Source organism: Dichotomopilus funicola (assembly GCF_033296635.1).
Source record: "Dichotomopilus funicola strain CBS 141.50 unplaced genomic scaffold C8A04scaffold_24, whole genome shotgun sequence".
NCBI lineage: Eukaryota > Fungi > Ascomycota > Sordariomycetes > Sordariales > Chaetomiaceae > Dichotomopilus > Dichotomopilus funicola.
In genome coordinates this window covers 131,598-149,384 of record NW_026944045.1, presented here as the reverse complement: position 1 = coordinate 149,384, position 17,787 = coordinate 131,598, and the positions used below count along the sequence as shown (strand labels likewise).

At 54.6% G+C, this 17,787-nt stretch overlaps 7 protein-coding genes across 7 annotated transcripts; 4 read left to right on the top strand and 3 right to left on the bottom strand.

Moving 5' to 3' along the window:
- Positions 1-809: 809 nt before the first annotated feature.
- C8A04DRAFT_11530 (uncharacterized protein) lies at positions 810-2,081 on the bottom strand (the record flags this gene model as incomplete). The annotated part of the gene is made up of 2 exons (XM_062777005.1): positions 810-1,529; positions 1,596-2,081. The coding sequence occupies 2 exons, from the start codon at positions 2,079-2,081 to the stop codon at positions 810-812; spliced, it is 1,206 nt and encodes a 401-aa protein (XP_062637763.1).
- A 1,151-nt stretch (positions 2,082-3,232) lies between these two features.
- C8A04DRAFT_36639 (uncharacterized protein) lies at positions 3,233-6,746 on the top strand (the record flags this gene model as incomplete). The annotated part of the gene is made up of 4 exons (XM_062783592.1): positions 3,233-3,387; positions 3,457-3,569; positions 3,657-3,947; positions 4,027-6,746. The coding sequence occupies 4 exons, from the start codon at positions 3,233-3,235 to the stop codon at positions 6,744-6,746; spliced, it is 3,279 nt and encodes a 1,092-aa protein (XP_062637762.1).
- Positions 6,747-7,287: 541 nt separating this feature from the next.
- C8A04DRAFT_27844 (uncharacterized protein) lies at positions 7,288-8,265 on the bottom strand (the record flags this gene model as incomplete). Its single annotated transcript, XM_062780432.1, has 1 exon — positions 7,288-8,265. One exon carries the CDS (start codon positions 8,263-8,265, stop codon positions 7,288-7,290), a length of 978 nt encoding a protein of 325 aa, XP_062637761.1.
- A 490-nt stretch (positions 8,266-8,755) lies between these two features.
- C8A04DRAFT_27843 (NUC091 domain-containing protein) lies at positions 8,756-11,191 on the top strand (the record flags this gene model as incomplete). The annotated part of the gene is made up of 5 exons (XM_062780431.1): positions 8,756-8,765; positions 8,844-9,512; positions 9,569-9,638; positions 9,694-9,787; positions 10,151-11,191. 5 exons carry the CDS (start codon positions 8,756-8,758, stop codon positions 11,189-11,191), a joined length of 1,884 nt encoding a protein of 627 aa, XP_062637760.1.
- A 600-nt stretch (positions 11,192-11,791) lies between these two features.
- Positions 11,792-12,717, top strand: C8A04DRAFT_27842 (uncharacterized protein; the record flags this gene model as incomplete). Its single annotated transcript, XM_062780430.1, has 3 exons — positions 11,792-12,101; positions 12,270-12,484; positions 12,547-12,717. 3 exons carry the CDS (start codon positions 11,792-11,794, stop codon positions 12,715-12,717), a joined length of 696 nt encoding a protein of 231 aa, XP_062637759.1.
- A 1,941-nt stretch (positions 12,718-14,658) lies between these two features.
- C8A04DRAFT_36636 (uncharacterized protein) lies at positions 14,659-15,424 on the top strand (the record flags this gene model as incomplete). Its single annotated transcript, XM_062783591.1, has 2 exons — positions 14,659-14,791; positions 14,886-15,424. 2 exons carry the CDS (start codon positions 14,659-14,661, stop codon positions 15,422-15,424), a joined length of 672 nt encoding a protein of 223 aa, XP_062637758.1.
- Positions 15,425-15,920: 496 nt separating this feature from the next.
- Positions 15,921-17,133, bottom strand: C8A04DRAFT_36635 (uncharacterized protein; the record flags this gene model as incomplete). Its single annotated transcript, XM_062783590.1, has 3 exons — positions 15,921-16,264; positions 16,322-16,747; positions 16,833-17,133. 3 exons carry the CDS (start codon positions 17,131-17,133, stop codon positions 15,921-15,923), a joined length of 1,071 nt encoding a protein of 356 aa, XP_062637757.1.
- Between the last annotated feature and the right edge of the window lie 654 nt (positions 17,134-17,787).

The following is a 17,787-nucleotide window of genomic DNA, read 5'->3' as shown; positions in this document are numbered from 1 at the left end:
TGGGTGTGGAGTGCTTCAAATGAGCACGAAGAATGATCCCAACCGCCAAGACTTGGAAATGCGGTTGGCAAGGAACAGCAGAAGGCAGTTACACCGAGTCCAAATATAGTAAACAATGCCTGATCGGGGGAAGCCAAGCTGAAAAGGAAGAACAGAGGTGTGAGAAGAGAAAGGAGAAAGGAGAAACGAAGGTTCTTCGAAGGAAGAGAGGGACAGGCAACGGGCAAAGAGGGAAACCAGCATACACTCGTCACCGGGCTGACAGAAAGAAAACACAGCCACTTGGATGAGGAAACAGTGATGGAAAGTGGGCAAAAAGGGAAATGGGGCCAAGCATTGGCGTTCGGGGAAAACTTGTTGAAACGAGCGAGGTGTGAGCGCGCCAAGGGGCCGAGCAGGCGCCTGGATGCGAGGAAACACCACGCAATATGAAACTCCTACCTGTCTATTGAAGCGCTAGGACCTAGAATATGCTTGTTCAACAACGGACATGCTTGTCGTGTTCTGCGTTTTGCCCCCCCGCGCTTTATGCTGGGGTTAGCCGCCAGTTTTACATCTGCTACGCGCGATTCAAGTCGCCGCAGAGCCGCGAACAACCCGGAGATTCCTGCAGGTGACGCGGCTGACGCCACAGCCCAGATTTCTAGAAGTCAACCGACCCACCCACTAACGTTAAGGCGACATGCATCTATCCGATCCTTTGGTTGCATTTTACGGGGCTTTTGTATTAAATGAAGTGTGCTATGTACATAAGGTACAGGACTTGACGATCAACAACTACCACCATTTGTACTCTCAAGCCACTCATCTCACCTCAAATTCTCGTCGACATACTCTCCGAGCCTCTTCAGCCCTTCGACCAATACCTCTGTCTCACACACGTACCCTATCCGCACAAACCCCCGGAAGTCCCCCCCCCTTCCAAAGCAAGGAGCCGCCGGCACAAACATTACATTCACCCTATTTAAGACATCCTTTGCAAACTCTTCATCTTCCACCCATTCACCTTTTCGGTTGCGGAATCCCACCAAAGCGGTCGTCCCCGCCGTCGGTCGCACCCAACTACATACCTCCCCATACTTTTCCACGAACTCGGCCAAGAGGCCCAGGTTCTTCTTCGCCAGCGCCATATTTCGCGCCAGCAGGGGGCGAACGACTGGCGGCGAGAGCGCATAGCTTGCGACGCGGTCGTCAAGCTGCGAGACGGAAATGGTTGTGTAGTGGCGTACGGCTGCGCCAGATTCGATCAGGCTCCGGTCGCGCGAGGCCAGCCAGCCGGTGCGAATGCCGGCGAGAGAGAAGGCCTTGGACATGGAGCCCGTGGCGATGGTGTTGGGATAGCCGAGGGCAAGGATGGATGGGGGTCCAGAAGATGGAGATGATGATGGCAGTGAGTGGTAGAGCGGGGAATAGACTTCATCAGAAAGAATGATGATGTTGCGCTGCTGGGCGAAGGCCACGATTTGGGTCAATACCGTGGTCGGGATCGTGGCGCCTGTTGGGTTGTTGGGGTTGTTGATGACGATGAGCTAGGAGGCATTGGGTGTGAGCGATTCGTGTCCGAGTCTGATTCAAAGGGGATGGGGGACACATACCTTCGTGTTGCTCTTGACTAACCCTTCCAGCTCGTTCACATCGGGCACATAGCCGTTTTCTTCCTTCAGCTTCCATAGCGACACTTCCGCTCCGAGGCTCTCCGGCACGGAGTATAACTGCTGGTAGGCGGGATACACGCAGATGACGTGGTCGCCAGGCCCAACTAGTGTGTACAAAGCCAGAAAGTTTGCCGAGATCGCCCCCTGCGTAACCAAGACGTTGTCGGCAGGGAGAGGCTCGGCCGCTGACTCCCGGTCATACAAGGCCGCAATGCGCTCGCGGAGTGTTTCCGAGCCGCGAATGGCACCATAGGTGAGTTTATCGGAGGATGAGAAAGGGCCAGGCGCGTCCTTATCCTCGCAAAGACGCACCAGGTCGTCCACCGAGACAGAGGCAGCACATGTCTCGGCGATGTTGAGGACGTTTGGTGTGGTCTCGAACCGGTCCATCCAGTCCTCGACGGCGAACGACTCGATCTTGACCATGTCGGGCAACCTCTATGGATGGGGATATAATAATGAACTGCAATGCGTATGGTATTTTGCGTTCTGAAGGGATGGAGATTGAGACTGCCCCAAAAACTCGTCTTTTATAAACCGCCTGTAGATAGCCTGAGGTGGGGTTTTGGTACGCCCTCCTGGCAACATGAAGTCTCCGCACACCTGACACAGAGAATGCTCCTCCTCTCCTCTACGCTTCAAAGTCAACCGCTACTTGAAGGAGGGTCGAGAAAATAGTCACACCAAGACCTGCAATTGCACTAAATGAATAGAGGTATTCGTTGGTCACGCTTTTCGATTCCTGTTGTAAGAGATACAGTGAACGGGTTACCAGATAGGACAGAACTGGTAGTACAAATGTCGAGGTTGAGGGTTAGGTGTGCCTGTGAGCTCCCAGTAACTAAATACCTAACTAACCCCTTTCCAAGCAAGGTTCTCCACAGCAGGCCGTTCCTGCTAGGGCCATGCTGCACACCCCTGAACATCACGGCTCCAGTTAGTGTAATTGGCGGCCCCACAGCGACATCATCAGGTGCGAGAACAGCCACTCACCTCCGCCGAGCAACAAACGGCTCAGGTCGGTCAACCAGGCCACGAACCACCAAGCAGCCTCGGGACAATCACCGCCTTTGCGTAGCTTGTTGTCTTCATCTTCAACCTTGGCAGTCCTCTTCTACCTGGTGTTGTTAATATTCTCTTTCCCCATTTCTGGGGTCCGCCCATTTAGCACACTCTTTTTAAATTGATTTCCAGGCTTGTTTGTCAGCCCTTGTACTCGCCGTCTAGCCTAGCGCAAACGTCTCGTGAAAGCGCGATCGAGGTGTTGAGTCGAGGTGTTGCGTGCGCCTGTGTCTCCCGCCTCTCGCGCGCGCGTTGCCGATTCGGACCATCGAGCTTCCTGTATTGCGCCGTGGAGTAGGTGTTGTTTCCGCCGTGGAGTTGGTCACAGACCTAGGGTTCCGGCACAGCACTCGCCGAGCCGTTTCCCATTCCCGGCCCTTACATAAACGCCAACTTGCAGCCCCCAACTTCCCAATCAAAGCTTCCGATTCCTTTCCCCTTCGATCCCGTACCGTCCCATCGCCGAGGCCATTTCACGATCCATTGTTACTCGACGACTCCCCCGATTGCCCATCATGGCGCTCCGCCTGCGACGCGCAGTAGCCCTAGCCGCGCTGTCGTTGTCATGTGTCGCCTCAACTTCCCAAGGCTCCCATAGCTACACATCCGCCGAGATGATGCAAGCACGGTTGGCCCTGATGGAGGAAAGGCCACCAGACTGCCCGCCTTGGTATGAGCAACCCAACCACCATTGCGAGCTATAATATGTATCGGCACACTGACGCTTGTCTCCCACCAGCTTCGACTGCAACCTCCCCATCAACTCTTGCGGCCAGTACGCACCGTGCAACAACTATAGCGGGAAATGTGACTGCCCAGAGGGCTTTGGCGGTGACAACTGTCTCGAACCTCGTACGTGCATCCCATCATCCGCTGTTTTGTCCCCATTCCAGGAATTTTGTTGAGGAACACAACTAACTGTTCGCCCGCTCATCACAGAATGCGGCTCCTTGCCCCGCGGCCGCAACCGCCCGACCAGGCAGGGCAAGTCTTGCGAGTGCGACGAAGGATGGACGGGCATCAACTGCAACATGTGCACGAGCGACCGGGCATGCGATGCCATGACGGAAACGGGCGATGGTGGTGTCTGCTACACCGGTGGTGAAGTGGTGAAGCAGAACTACCAGATGTGCGACGTCACGAACAAGGCGATCCGCGATCTCCTGGGAGCTCAGGTGCCTCAGGTCACCTTCACCTGCGACAGGAGCTCGGGAGAATGCGACTTCCAGTGTGCGTACTGAATTCCGCCCCATTTATGTCTGTTCCATTTTCGATTTTCCCACTGCTAACCACATCAATGCCTCCTTAGTCTGGGTCGACGAACGCGAATCCTTCATGTGTCACCTCAACGAGTGCGATTCGAGCGCCGACTTCAACGGTAATGGGGGTAAGAATGCGACCTCCTACAAATGCGACAAGATCCGCTGCGAGTGCATCCCCGATCGTATGCTCTGCGGCGAGAACGGCTCGGTCGATCTCGGCGAATTCCTCGAAAAAGAAATCCGCGGCCCCGCCAAGTTCGAATGCACACAACTCCCGGGCGGGCCTAAGAATTGCGCGTTTGAGGAGCCCCAGATGAACGACCTGATCAGCCAGGTGTTTGGCGACTCGAGCATTCTCTTGACTTGCGGCGCGGGAGAGTGCCTGTACCACACCGAGGTGCCCGGGTTCGCTCCCCAGGTTCCCAAGATTAACACCCCGCTCATCGCTGGTGTCATCGCCGGGTGCTCGCTCTTCTTGGTAGCAGTCATTCTCGGCACGTGGTATCTGTCCAGGAGGAAGTTCAAGTACAGCGTCATCGCCATGGACGACTCGGACGACGAAGCTGTCAAGCTCATGACTGACCACAAACCCGCATCGTTGTACTTTCAGAATGTATGCTACAACCTCAACGGCAAGACCATCCTAAACGGGATTCAGGGCATTACTCACCCCGGTGAAATCACCGCTATTATGGGCGCTTCCGGTGCGGGCAAAACCACGTTTTTGGATATCCTCGCCCGCAAAAACAAGCGCGGCCAGGTCTCGGGCGAGTTTTACGTCAACGGCGAGAAGGTTAGCGATACGGACTACAAGAATGCGACCGGCTTCGTCGACCAGGAAGATACCATGCTGCCCACCCTAACGGTCCACGAGACCATTCTTACCAGCGCCCTTCTTCGTCTCCCTAGGGACATGACCCGTCCGGCCAAGGAACAGAGAGTATTTGAGGTCGAGAAACAGCTAGGCATCTACCACATTCGGGATTCTCTGATCGGGTCTGAAGAGGGCAAGGGGCGCGGGATTTCGGGAGGCGAGAAACGCCGTGTCAGCATCGCTTGCGAACTCGTCACCAGCCCGTCTATCCTCTTCCTCGATGAACCCACCAGCGGTCTCGACGCCTACAACGCCTACAACGTGGTCGAATGTCTTGTCACACTGGCCAAGACGTACAAACGCACAGTCATTTTCACGATCCATCAGCCCCGGTCCAACATTGTCGCCCTCTTCGACCGCCTGATCCTGCTGGCCCAAGGAAAGACAGTTTACTCCGGCCCGCTGCACCAGTGCCAGGATTACTTTGACCATATCGGATACAGCTGCCCTCCCGGTTTCAACATTGCCGACTACCTTGTCGACCTGACCATGCACGCCGGTTCCACGACCTCGTTTGATGACGGCGATTTCTCAGCTGAGGTGGCGAGTGTTGGTCCTTCAAGCACGAGGGCAGTCAAGTCGATCGCGAGCATCGCTGGGACAAGCATCGGTGAGGAGAGCGCCGTTGAAGGATCGTCGGTCCGTCCAAGGGGCAAGCGTCGGGATTCTGTTCGTGTCCGGCAAGAGAGGGAGCTGTACACCCGCCGCAAACCCGTCGACACGGCCGCCTCCTCAGATGCGGGTGACGAACTTGGAGCTTATAAGCTGCAAAAGACGCCCCATCGTGTGCCGGCACACGAGGCCCGTGAAGATGGCGATGAACATGATGAACACGATGACTTGCTCCCCGCCGCGCCGACCGGTACCGACCTAGACATTCTCGTGGAGTCCTACGCTCAGTCCGACATTGCTGGGAACACCCACGATGAAATCCAGCAGTCCATCGCCAGTGCCGCCAACAGCAACGGCCAAAACGCAGCGTCCAATGGCTACACCCCAGATGGCCCCAATATCCACATCGCTAACGGAGGCGCGATGGGCCGTGGCTATACCCGTATCGGTTACTTGCGCCAATTCGCCCTTCTGTCCCAGCGCACCTGGCGTAATTTGTACCGCAACCCGATGCTGATGCTCACGCACTACGCCATCGCCATTGTCCTGGCCGTCTTTGCCGGCTACCTCTTCTACGGCTTATCCATGGACATCGCCGGCTTCCAAAACCGTCTTGGTCTTTTCTTTTTCGTTCTCGCGCTCTTCGGCTTCAGCACACTGACCACCCTGTCCGTCTTTTCGCAAGAGCGGCTACTCTTTGTCCGCGAGCGCGCCAATGGCTACTACTCGCCCGTCACCTACTTTGCCGCAAAAGTGCTGTTCGACATTGTCCCGCTGCGCATCATTCCTCCCATTCTGTTGGGTGCCATCGTTTACCCGATGACGGGCCTGGTCGCCGAGACGGACAAATTCTTCGTATTCATGCTGGTCTTGGTGTTGTTCAACCTCGCGGCAGCCGCCATCTGTCTCTTCATCGGCATCGTCTGCAAGGATGGCGGTGTCGCCAACTTGATCGGCAGTCTGGTCATGCTTTTCAGCTTGCTGTTTGCCGGTCTGTTGCTCAACCACAATGCGATCCCGCCCGCCGCACTGTGGCTGCAGTGGCTGTCCATCTTCCACTATGGGTTTGAGGCGTTGATCGTCAATGAGGTGACGCATTTGACGCTGATTGATCACAAGATCGGCCTTGATATCACGGTGCCAGGTGCCGCAATTTTGAGCTCGTTTGGGTTTGATAACCAGGCGATGTGGCCCGATATCATCAACCTCGGTATCTTTGGTGCCATCTTTATTGTATTGGCGTATGTGGCGATGCATGTGTTATTGGTAGAGAGGAGGTAATTTTGTTTCCTAGCTATTCATCTTCAAGGGTCATATTATTTGGGTCGTCGGCATGAGAGGAGAGAGAGATAAGGGTGCCTGTTGATTTCCTTGTATCATATGTTCCGGGTCCAATTCAGGGGGGTCTAGGCGGGGAAGAGATGGTGGACAAGCTGGGAACTGGAGTTTTGGAGTCTCTTACATGTCTCGCACCACACGAGCAATCTTATCTACGTAGTCTACACGCAACGTAACCGTGAGCCGTACATACACCAATAACTGGGCACTTATTATGTAGAATACAGAACATTTGCAATGCATATATGTGGGCAACCGTTTGCGACCCTCGCACCGGTCACTTTTCTATTTGTACAGATTCACGCGGTATACCTGACGCCCAGCTACCTAGACCCAGCCGCATGCCGTTTTCATACATCGGGCCGTCTCTCCCAGCTGGCTAAAAAGCCAACAACGACCGCCGGAACCTCAATCTCAGCTCCTTCGTGCTCCCTAGACTTCCACACGCGCCACTGACTCGATACCGGTTTTCCCCCTTTCCTGTTCACAGTTTCCCGCCAGTCAGCTCCTCGGCCACCGTCTTCTGTCGCTCTAGAGTCCGGTTGGCCGCACTCCTCTTCGTGGTGTCCGTATCAAAGCCCTTGCCCGTGGCGCTGTTCAGGTTGGCACGCAGATCACCGGTGCTGACCGGTGCGCTTCTACTGTCCCAGATACTCACACCGCTGTTGTGAGAGCCCATGTTGTGGTAGCGAGGGGTGAAGATGTTCTCAATACGCTCCTCGAGCGCGGCCTCGTCAACAATAAAGTCGCGCGCGGCCACGTAGAGCTGTGCCAGCGCGTCGCGCTGCTCTTCCTCCTTGGCCGCCATGCGCGCCGCATGCCGTGCCCGTGCCGCTTCCGCCTTTTCGAACCGCTCCGGATCCGGCAGCACTGCCGTTTGCAGCGCTGTTGCTGCTCGCACCGTCGGCCGCGTCAGGATGTCATCCAATCGCTCGGGCGCCATCGCCGCGGCCTTGTTGGCCGCCCAGATCCGGCTCCCACGGGCCCGTACAATCCCTTCCCGCCTCTTCTTGCGTGCGTAGAGGTCCTGCAGACCCGAAGCCATGGCCTCGCGCCTGGCGGCCGCGAACACGCGATGGCGGGCTTCTTCCTCCGACCGCGGCGGTTTTCCGGCAGCTTCGGACTTGGACAGCGGGTTGGCGGCTTTGGTAAATTCCGGCTTGGCTTTGCGGTTGCCGTCACGCTTGGGGAAGAGGTCGCGCGGAATCGGGAGGTGGCCGCGGACGCGGGGTAGTTTTTGTTCCGAGGCCTGTGGGGGCTCAGGCACGCGGATGTATTTCGGGGACTCGGGTGGGATGGTGATGCCTTGGGCAGCGGTTGGTGTGGTGCTGAAATTTCGCCATTGAGCTGCTGTGTATGGTGGCGTCGCCGTCGTCGTCGCCTTCGTTGTTGTTGAGATGCGGCATGAAGAGAAGGCCGCTTGAAGGCTGCCTATTGACGGCCGTGCCAGTTGTGAGGCCATTTCTTGATGGTTTTAATGGCCGAACAATTGCCAACTCCGCGTAACCGCAAGGCTATTCCGGACGTAACGGCAGTAAGGGAGGTGCAACTCGTGGCGGAGATGTTGTCTCAAACCTCTTCCCGAGAAGAGGGGGACCTCTGTTCCTCAAAGTTGGAATTTGTGAACGAGGCCATTTGCAAGGACCTTGATCGCGCTAGTCCCAGACAGGAAAGGCGCAGCGTACCTTGCACGGTTATGCCGCTTAACACCGCCAAATTTTCCCGGGTTCTGAAGAGACTTTGGGAAGCTCCACCCCGCTAAAAACTTCATTTGGCCTAGTTCTGCTCTTCAATTCCATTCCTCTCGAACTTCTTTTTCTCCCCGTCTTCCACAACAGCTTCCCCCGGTGGAAGACCGCTGCAATTGATCCATTGCAGACGGGGATATATAATACCCCCTTTTCTTTCATTTACATCAATCCACGTCCGTTTGGTGTCAATCAATCGCCAAGATGGGGACCGGTAAGCCGTTTTCTCCCCGCCCATCTGTCGCATCGCCATCGCGGCCAGTCAATTCAGTGAATTAACATACATGCGCAGGAAAAAAGGAACGGTCCCGCATCGAGCGGCAGGGGAAGGTGAAGGGTGATCCCAAGGTTAAGGGCGAGAACTTCTATCGCTCGGCCAAAAAGATCAAGACCCTGAACATGTACAAGGATGGCAAGGCTACCCGCAACAAGGAGGGCAAGGTGGTCCAGGCCGCCTCCTACCAGAGCAAGGAGGTTCCCAAGGCGGTCGTCGAGCCGAACCGGAGGTGGTTCACCAACACGAGAGTCATCTCCCAGGACACCCTTAAATCATTCCGGGAGGCCATCGCCGAGAAGGAGAAGGACCCATACTCGGTTCTGCTGAAGAGCAACAAGCTTCCCATGAGCTTGATCCGGGACGGGCCGAGTCTCCAAGATGGGCTGAAGAAGCACCAGGCGAAGATGACGATTGAGAGCGAGCCTTTCTCAGAAACCTTTGGGCCCAAGGCCCAGAGGAAACGGCCAAAACTCAGCTTCAACACCGTCGACGAGCTAGCCGGCTACACCGAGGACAGCCTTGACTCGTACCAGGCCCGCTTAGAACAAATCAAGCTGCTCAATGGTGCGGCGGGATCTGCGGCGACAGATGGTGATGAACTGGTGGAGGAAGACTTCAGCGTTGCGACTGCGAAGGAAGCCATCTTCTCTAAGGGGCAATCCAAGCGTATCTGGAACGAGCTGTGTACGTTGTTGCCTATCGCGATGGTCTTTTATTTTGCCTTGCTAACCCGCCCACAGACAAGGTTATCGACTCATCCGATGTCATCCTTCACGTAATAGACGCCCGCGACCCGTTGGGGACAAGATGGTATGCGCGCCCGATACAAAACCTTCGTTTGACGCCCAGACTAATCCTTTCGCAGTCGGCACGTTGAAAAATACCTAGCCACTGAAGCCCCACACAAGCACCTCGTCTTCGTCTTGAACAAGATCGACTTGGTGCCCTCGAGCACAGCGGTAAGCGCCCTTACATTCCATTTTTTCCACCCACACCCACGCCAGGCTTTGCTTGGCCCCAGGGCTTTCGTCAGGATCTTTCCGCATTGCTGTGCACAAATCATGGAATCCATCCGTTACATCCCTGGGAGAGCGATCTCCACTTCCAACTTCCTTGATCTGGTCATCAGATTGAGGATTGACAGGGCTCCGTTTTGGGGTCCTATCGCCGGATACCGGACGTGTTTCATACGAGTTGAAGGCCGCTACTGTCCGTTCTGGGCAGCGCGTGGCTGTCTTCTTAGTGATGATTCATACATACCAAACCACCACCGCAGAATTACCAGCGAATGTTTGTGGTTCAGTTACTAACTAGAGTAACAGGCCGCCTGGATTCGTGTACTCCAGAAAGACCACCCGACCTGCGCTATGAGGTCAAGCATCAAGAACCCCTTCGGCCGCGGCTCCTTGATCGATCTTTTGAGGCAGTTCAGCATCCTCCACAAAGATCGGAAGCAGATCAGCGTCGGTTTGATTGGTTACCCCAATGTCGGCAAGTCCAGTATTATCAACGCGCTCCGTGGCAAGGCTGTCGCTAAGGTGGCACCCATTCCGGGTGAAACCAAGGTGTGGCAGTACGTCACACTGATGAAGCGGATTTATCTTATTGATTGCCCGGGTATCGTCCCACCAAACCAGAACGATACCCCGCAGGATCTTCTCCTCCGGGGCGTCGTCCGTGTTGAAAACGTGGAGCATCCCGAGCAGTATATTCCCGCCGTGTTAAAAAAGGTCAAGACACACCACATGGAGAGGACGTATGAGCTCAAGGGCTGGAAAGACCACATCGAGTTTCTCGAGCTTATGGCCCGGAAGTCCGGCCGGTTACTGAAGGGCGGTGAACCAGATGTCGATGGTGTTGCCAAGATGGTTCTCAATGACTTCATGCGTGGCAAGATCCCCTGGTTCACGCCAGCCCCGGCGATGGAGGGAGGAGACGACGCAGTCGTTGAAGGCAGACAGGGGCGCTTTGGCGAGATGCCTCTCAAGCGGAAACGCGATGATAACGAGAGCGTCGCCGGCACCACGTTGACTGGTTCGACCGCCGCAGCGGAGGACGATGAGGACAATGAAGATGAGGAGGAGGATGAAAACTTCTCGGGATTTTCGAGTGATAGTGACTCAGAGGAAGAGGACGGGCCCAACGCAGAAGCCGAGGCAGGAGGTGGAGCAGATATGATACCCCTAGGTGATTCGAGTGACGAAGAGGATGAGGAGGACTCCGAAGATGAACAAGGTTCGGGAGAAGACGACGACGAAGCGGATGACGAATCCGATCTCGACATCGAGGGTGCCAGCGATGTGCTCCCATCGGAGGACGAGTCGGATCCACCCGTCCAGAAGAAACGGAGGAAGGCGAGGTAGTCGTCGTCCAGAAGAATGTAATGTCCAAAAAGACCATGCATGGTCTCAAAACACAATGTGCCCACGGACGCGCCACGCTCGTGATATGTTTGCAATGTTTGCCCTTTCAGTGTCTCGATCCCTTCCCCGTCGTCCGCCATCCGCGTCGTCATGGACAGCACGTTAAGACTTCGCAGAAACAAGGGACCGAGCCGCGCATGCTTGAGCTACTCCGGATTCATTCGGATGCTACCGCCCAGTTACACAACACAGATGCCTCGATTAGGTCCCGGAGGCCATTCCCTGGTCTGCCTTGTCTTTGTCCTGCGCTCCGCAGGGCCAGAGCCGGCGACGGATGGGACACGAGGTAAGCTTCGGCTCAGATCCGGTCACCGCAAACTGCAACCACTCGACATCTTCGTCAAAAATAGGTGTACAGGATTTCGGATGCGTCCAGGCCCGCTTGCAGTTTTGCAAGAGCACAGCATTGGCCCCATTGCACGATATAAAATGGGGTGTTCCCCGGCTTGAAGACCCGAACATATTGACGATTCCCCAGCGTCAACAGCACAGACAAAGAAGCTACCAGCCCATTACAGCCTATCAAAACAACACCTCACAATGATCCCCTTTCTTGCTGCTCTTGTCCTCCTTGTTGGAGCGATAGCGCCAGCCCTCGCTCACTCCCAGTCTCAGCTTCGATCCCTACCCGATGACGATACCTCTCAATACTGTGTCTTCACGCTTGCCTCCAATAACTTGATCCTCGGTCAGATTGAAGGCGGTCAAGTGGTTGGAATCTCCCAGTCCGCGGCCGAATCTAAGTCCAACTCGAGCTCGGGAGGCGGTGGGGACGGCAGCTCGGGGACCATCTTTTTCCTAAGGGGTGAGGGACTTTACGATTTTGCCATGAGAGGGTGCTGGTGGCCGGGTAAGCGTCTCCTGAGAAACCATGTGCAATCTCAACATGTTATTTTGCTTGCGTCTACGCTTCATTATTCTAAATCAGAGATATCTCTCCCGTTCTCCCCGTATCTCCCACCCCCTTCTAACGCTGTGTTGCATTTCTCCTTCGGTCCTGACCGGCTAACGTAAACAGAGCCATCCACCGTCCTCGTCTGTTCCCTCCAGCCGCCCGCCTACCCGGACCCGCTCTTCCATCTTGACGAGAGCGGCCAGCTCGTCTACAACCATACCCGACGCGAGTTCTGGGCGTGTCCCGTTGCCACGGGCGATGCCGACGACAATACACACATATGGTCCTACTACCTCAACCTGCCAGAGGGCCGACAAGCTGGTGCCCATGGAGAAGAGGTGTGCAGGGCAGCGAGGTTTGACGCGGGGGTGATGAACCAAGTTGTCTGTCAGCTCCCCAGTGTCTCTTCTGGGTCACCTTCTGTATCTTCGTCTTCTTCCTCTGTTTCCTTTCCCTTCTCTTCTGTGTCTCCCTCCTCACATGCCTCAACCCGAGCTACTCCAATCTCGCTGTCAGCATCAAGGTCACCACCATCCCCATCATCCTTGACACAGTCTTTAACCAACACTAGGAAGAACGCCGATTCAGAGACGAATACGGAATTCTGGGAGGTGGTTACCGTTACGTCGTCGGTGCCAGCAGCGTTTACAACGGTTACGGTCACACGTGGAAGTTAAATCCGATAGCTGTCTTCTAATGTACTAGCCTAAATTTGTTTCTTAATTTACCAGATCCCAAGAATCGACATCTGGAAAATAAGACACTGGGAACTACTCTTCTAGAATCCAGCCCATCAATGATGGCCATGCAACACCCTGTACTCGAGGCATGAAGAAAACTCTTAGACTCAACCATGTTGTTTCCTGTTTGGCTTTCGGCAAGCCCACATTCATCCTATTTGGCATGGTTGTAACCTTTGCCCCTAACACAACATACAAAACAATGAAACAGTTTTGCGTCCAGCTTGTTACTTTTATGGTATTTCACCTGCTCGCTGTCTCTAATGCGATCACAGGGAGGCCAGATCAATCTAATTTACAAGATTACAATATAACCAACAGGAAACGACAAGTCACAGACTAAGAAACCTCGTGGGGTAATAGTTTTGGATGGGACAAACAACACATTGTTCTCAAACCAGCGCTCCCCATAATGTGGCTGAAAGACCTAGGGGAATAAATACTTGACCATGAAGCGAATGAGAAATTCTGGGTAAACTTATCTTGTAAATATATGTGTAGATTGCTAGCCTTCTACCAGTCGACGTTTATTAAGAGCGAAGCTCAGTTTAAGAATCCGTAAGAAGTAGGTCCGTAAACATCACGCGGCTTCTTAATTATCATCACTAATGATACAAACCAGATCCTAAGACTCTAAACTCTCAACATGGGCAGCATCATCTCCAAAGTCCGACTACGATCTAAGCCCAAGAAACAGCGGCAAAAAGAGCCATGCAGTCTCAGAGCTCAAAGGTCTCCCAGCAATACCTTAGCACCGACACAGGACGAGTTAGACTCCAACAACGGTAATGATTGCAACAGCGGGACATCTTCTGACGGATCGACCATCGAGGGGCAAGTGTTGAGAAACAGTCACTACAGTCGAAAATACGACGAGTCAAAGTCAGTGTTGGAGAACAGACGACCAGAGCTTTATCGAAGTATGTTTAGGCGTGGACGTTCTGGTGGGACAGCTCTGGGAACGTCAAGAACGGCTAATCTTGAATAACTTATTACACGACCGAATTTCAACGGAAATATATGATGACCATACGCCCCGTATGCTTTCTGGCGTAGAAATATACTCTTGGGTTCTGCATATTCACATGTATTAGCAATGGCAAGCCTAGATCAGGGGTTCCAACATTTGTACCCGGTGAATAAGTTCTGAAGTCCACAACCTGTCCGGCTGGTTTCTAGCCGGCAGTGAGGTCCCTAAATATGTATTTCATTAGAAGTCGTTCTCTACTAGTACGGATATCGGGTGTTTTCATGATGTAAGGGGCCTGGGTCGTACTTGTCGTAACCAAAGCTCTACCCCCTGCGATTGCCATTTTTAGGAAAGTTTCTAAGAAGCAACTTCTCAAATAAACTAGAAGCTGAGACCTTGCGATTCAATTTTGCAAAGTAGCAAGGGGTATCAAATAGCAGCCATAGAACCCAGTCTCCCCATCCTACCCGAAGTATCTCACAACCGTTCCGGAGGTTCAAGCCGGCTCAATCAGGATTCCGCTTGGTGCAATGCGCGCCCGGCCCCTCCTCCCCCACTTTCTTCAAAAACCCATGCTGCTATTGTTGAGTAAGCTTCTCATCGATCGCATCATCGGGAGTAACGTTGTCGAACACCTGCGGTCAGGTATAAAATCTTGGACCCTCCCATTTTGAGACCTCACCTCTTGACAACAAACACGCCACGCCTCGTCTGTGTCTCTTTTCCCCGGATTTCACAGTCTCAACTTCCAGCAATATACAAATTCCCAACTCACAATATACAACAAACCAAAGGACACAAAATGGCCGTCCCACCTAAATTCGCCGGGCATCGCCTCGTTTTCCCCTCTCACCAAAGCAATGCTCAAGCCCCCTTCGAAGTACCCCTCCACACTTTGGAATTCTACATTGACTACGTCTGTCCTTACTCTGCCAGTATGTGCCTATGCTCATCCCCCCATCTATCTCTAACCATGCCCTTCGACACGTATCAGCTATACGTTTTTCCTTTCATAACCAATCCTCACAGAACTCTTCAAGTCCCTCACTAGCAACGTCCTCCCGTTCCTTCGCACCAACCCGGAGTACGGCAACAAAGTCCAGCTGATCCTGCGACCACAAATCCAGCCATGGCACCCGTCCTCAACCCTAGTCCACGAGGCCGCACTCGCCGTACAGCGGATCCTCAGCGACAAGGCGCCCGATCAATTCTGGAATTTTGCGCAACGGCTGTTCCAGGACCAGGCCGCCTACTTTGACGAGGCCGTCGTGGACGAGACGCGCAACGACACGTACCGACGCCTAACCAAACTCGCCGAGGAGACGGTTGCTATCGATGCGGGCGAGGTGTTTAAGCTGTTGCAGATCAGCGGCAAGGAGAAAGAGGAGGCAGCCAGGAATGCGGGCAATGCCGTGACCGCGGATGTGAAGTACATTGTCAAGACGGCTCGGCTAACGGGCGTGCATGTCACGCCGACAGTGTTGTTCAATGGGGTGGTGGCGAACGAGATTAGCAGTAGCTGGGGCCCAACTGAGTGGCTGAAGTATTTGCAGGAGAACATCGTCTAAGGAGGTAGAAGAGCTCTGGAACCAGGAGGATGATTCGGGTGGATCGGGGGAAGAAGGGGAAATGCCTAGTTAGAGTGTTGCCTGTTATAAGAAGAGCTCAGTATGCCCCTCCGTACGTCTGGTCTCGTCATGTCTTTTGCTTGCACTTCTGGGGCCAAACGCGCGCTTCATGTTCATTTCACACCTACTACCTCTCTCTCCTTATCCATCCCACTCTATGTGCGATTATGCCGATGATGCAGAACAGAACGGACTCGAATAGCCAGAGCCAGAAAGTCAAGAGAGAATAAAAAACACATGCCTTGAGATGTAACCGTGACACCTTGACACCGCGATCTCTAGATAAGAGCGTAAAACAAGAAGATATAAAGAGCAAGGATAAAACAGACTCAGGAGAGGACAAAACATGAGGGGGCGTGAAGGATGGTGGGTATATTTACACACAGGGAACCGACCACCAGAATAGGTTGGCGGAAACTGGGTTGATTTGGGCCCCTTACAAGCGGTCGAGCTTGCGGCGCTCATTCCGCGTCTTCTTCATCAGCTTCTTGTACTTCTTCTTCTTCATGCGCAGCTTGCGCTGGCGGCGCACGCTGATGGCCTGCATAGTGAGGCCCTTCTGGCGACAGTACTCATCGTAGCGCAGCTGGCGCAACGCCATGCGTTCCAGGAATGACTGTGGCTGCCCGGGCTCTTCAATCGCGCTGGTTAGGCTGTCCATGCCTTCCTCCACCAGTTCCGGGCTGTGCGCCACGACCTTGACCTGCCCTTCCGCATCGACAGTCTCCTCGATAGTCACCATGGCCTTATACACTCGTGTCTGTCCGTCAGCGGCGGACTCTTCGGCGAGTGCGTTGTTAGTAGCGGCGGTGGTAGAAGAGGAGGCTACGCTGTCACTAGCGGCGTTGGTGTTTTCGGTGTTCGCGTTGGTAGCGTTGGACGCGGTCTCGCTGAGCGGGCGGGGCGCTGGGGGTGGCGCATAAGGCAGGTACTGGCCGGCGAGCGGGTTGAGTTGAATGTGCAGGTTGGTCTCAGAACCGTCGGGGTGCTTGAGGCTGAGGCGGGTGGTGCCGTCCTCAGAAGCAACGGCGTCCTGAGCGGACCGCGAGGTCTTGTCCCCACTGCCACCCATGTTCATCCTCGACAGGGGCTCTTCGAGGTCAGACACCGTCTGCGATAACGTCGACAGAACATCGGCGGCCCGGTTGTTGCGGGAGCGGGTCGCGAAGATCTTGGCGAAGACATCGTCAGAAACGGTCCGGGGCATCAGTTGGGTGACGGAGATGGGTCGGTGGAGGGCGAAGAAGGCGGAGAGGGCGAGACCTGAAGGGTTGAGGGGTCAGCTTATCTGCATTCCCCTGAGGGAAGGAAAACCCTTATCGTGGGCTGTGGTGAGTGGAAAACTAACCTTCATCCCCAATATGTCCGGTACTGGGCACACTAGGCGGTTGAGGGGCCTTGGACTTAGCCTTAGACTTCTCTGATTTAGAGCCTCGTGACGTGGGAACTGGCCGAGCGGTGATGTCTTTGGGGCCGTTATCCGGGCTCGACGGTTTTGACGATGAGTAGCGGCGCTGTTGAAGACCGCTGGGTCGGTATGTGATGCCACAAGCAGCGGCAGCAGCGCGGGAGACGGTCGAGGCCAAGGTCGAGGCAGTGGGTGATTGAGGCGCCGTAGCGACGGCTCGTCGGACAGACGGGGGCAGCATCGTGACAATGTGCCGCCTCCAGGCGAGGGAGCAAAACGCACACAAAAGAGGCGGGGTCGGTAGGTTCAAAAAGGATCGTCCCGAAATCCTATTCTGGTGGATATCGCAGTGATGGGGTGTGCACAGCGTGCAGGTCGACAAAACCAACGTCGTGGGAACGATGATTTGAGGGTCGCAGGTTGAGCCCAGTCACTCGTGGTTTTGAAAATCAACGCCTCGCCAGAGTTCGCCTGGTTTGAAGAAGTCCTTGTTGGCCGTTTTCGCCGCGCTAAAATGGATCGCCCGAGGCTTGGCGTGGGACGTACCTTTGTGCTTGGTCCGTGCGTCCAGGTCGTCCTGTGTGAACTGGGCGTTCTGCTGCAAATCTTTACTATGTAAGCTCGGCTACTTTTTCCGTTTTGTTGTCAAACTTGGTATCGCTTTAAACCTTTCGTTCCTTCTCTTTCACAATGTACAACGCCTCTCTCAACCTAGGCCACTTGCCCTGTTGCCGAATACCCCTCAACACCCCACCCGTGGCCAGTGTTCTGGGTTAGCCACGTCACGTGGTGTTTAAAGTTACGCAGGCGCCACTGCACGAAAAGACCAATTCGAACTCGCCCTGGCAGGCATCAAACGCCAAGACTGCCAACCTCTCTGTGGGGGTGCATCTCG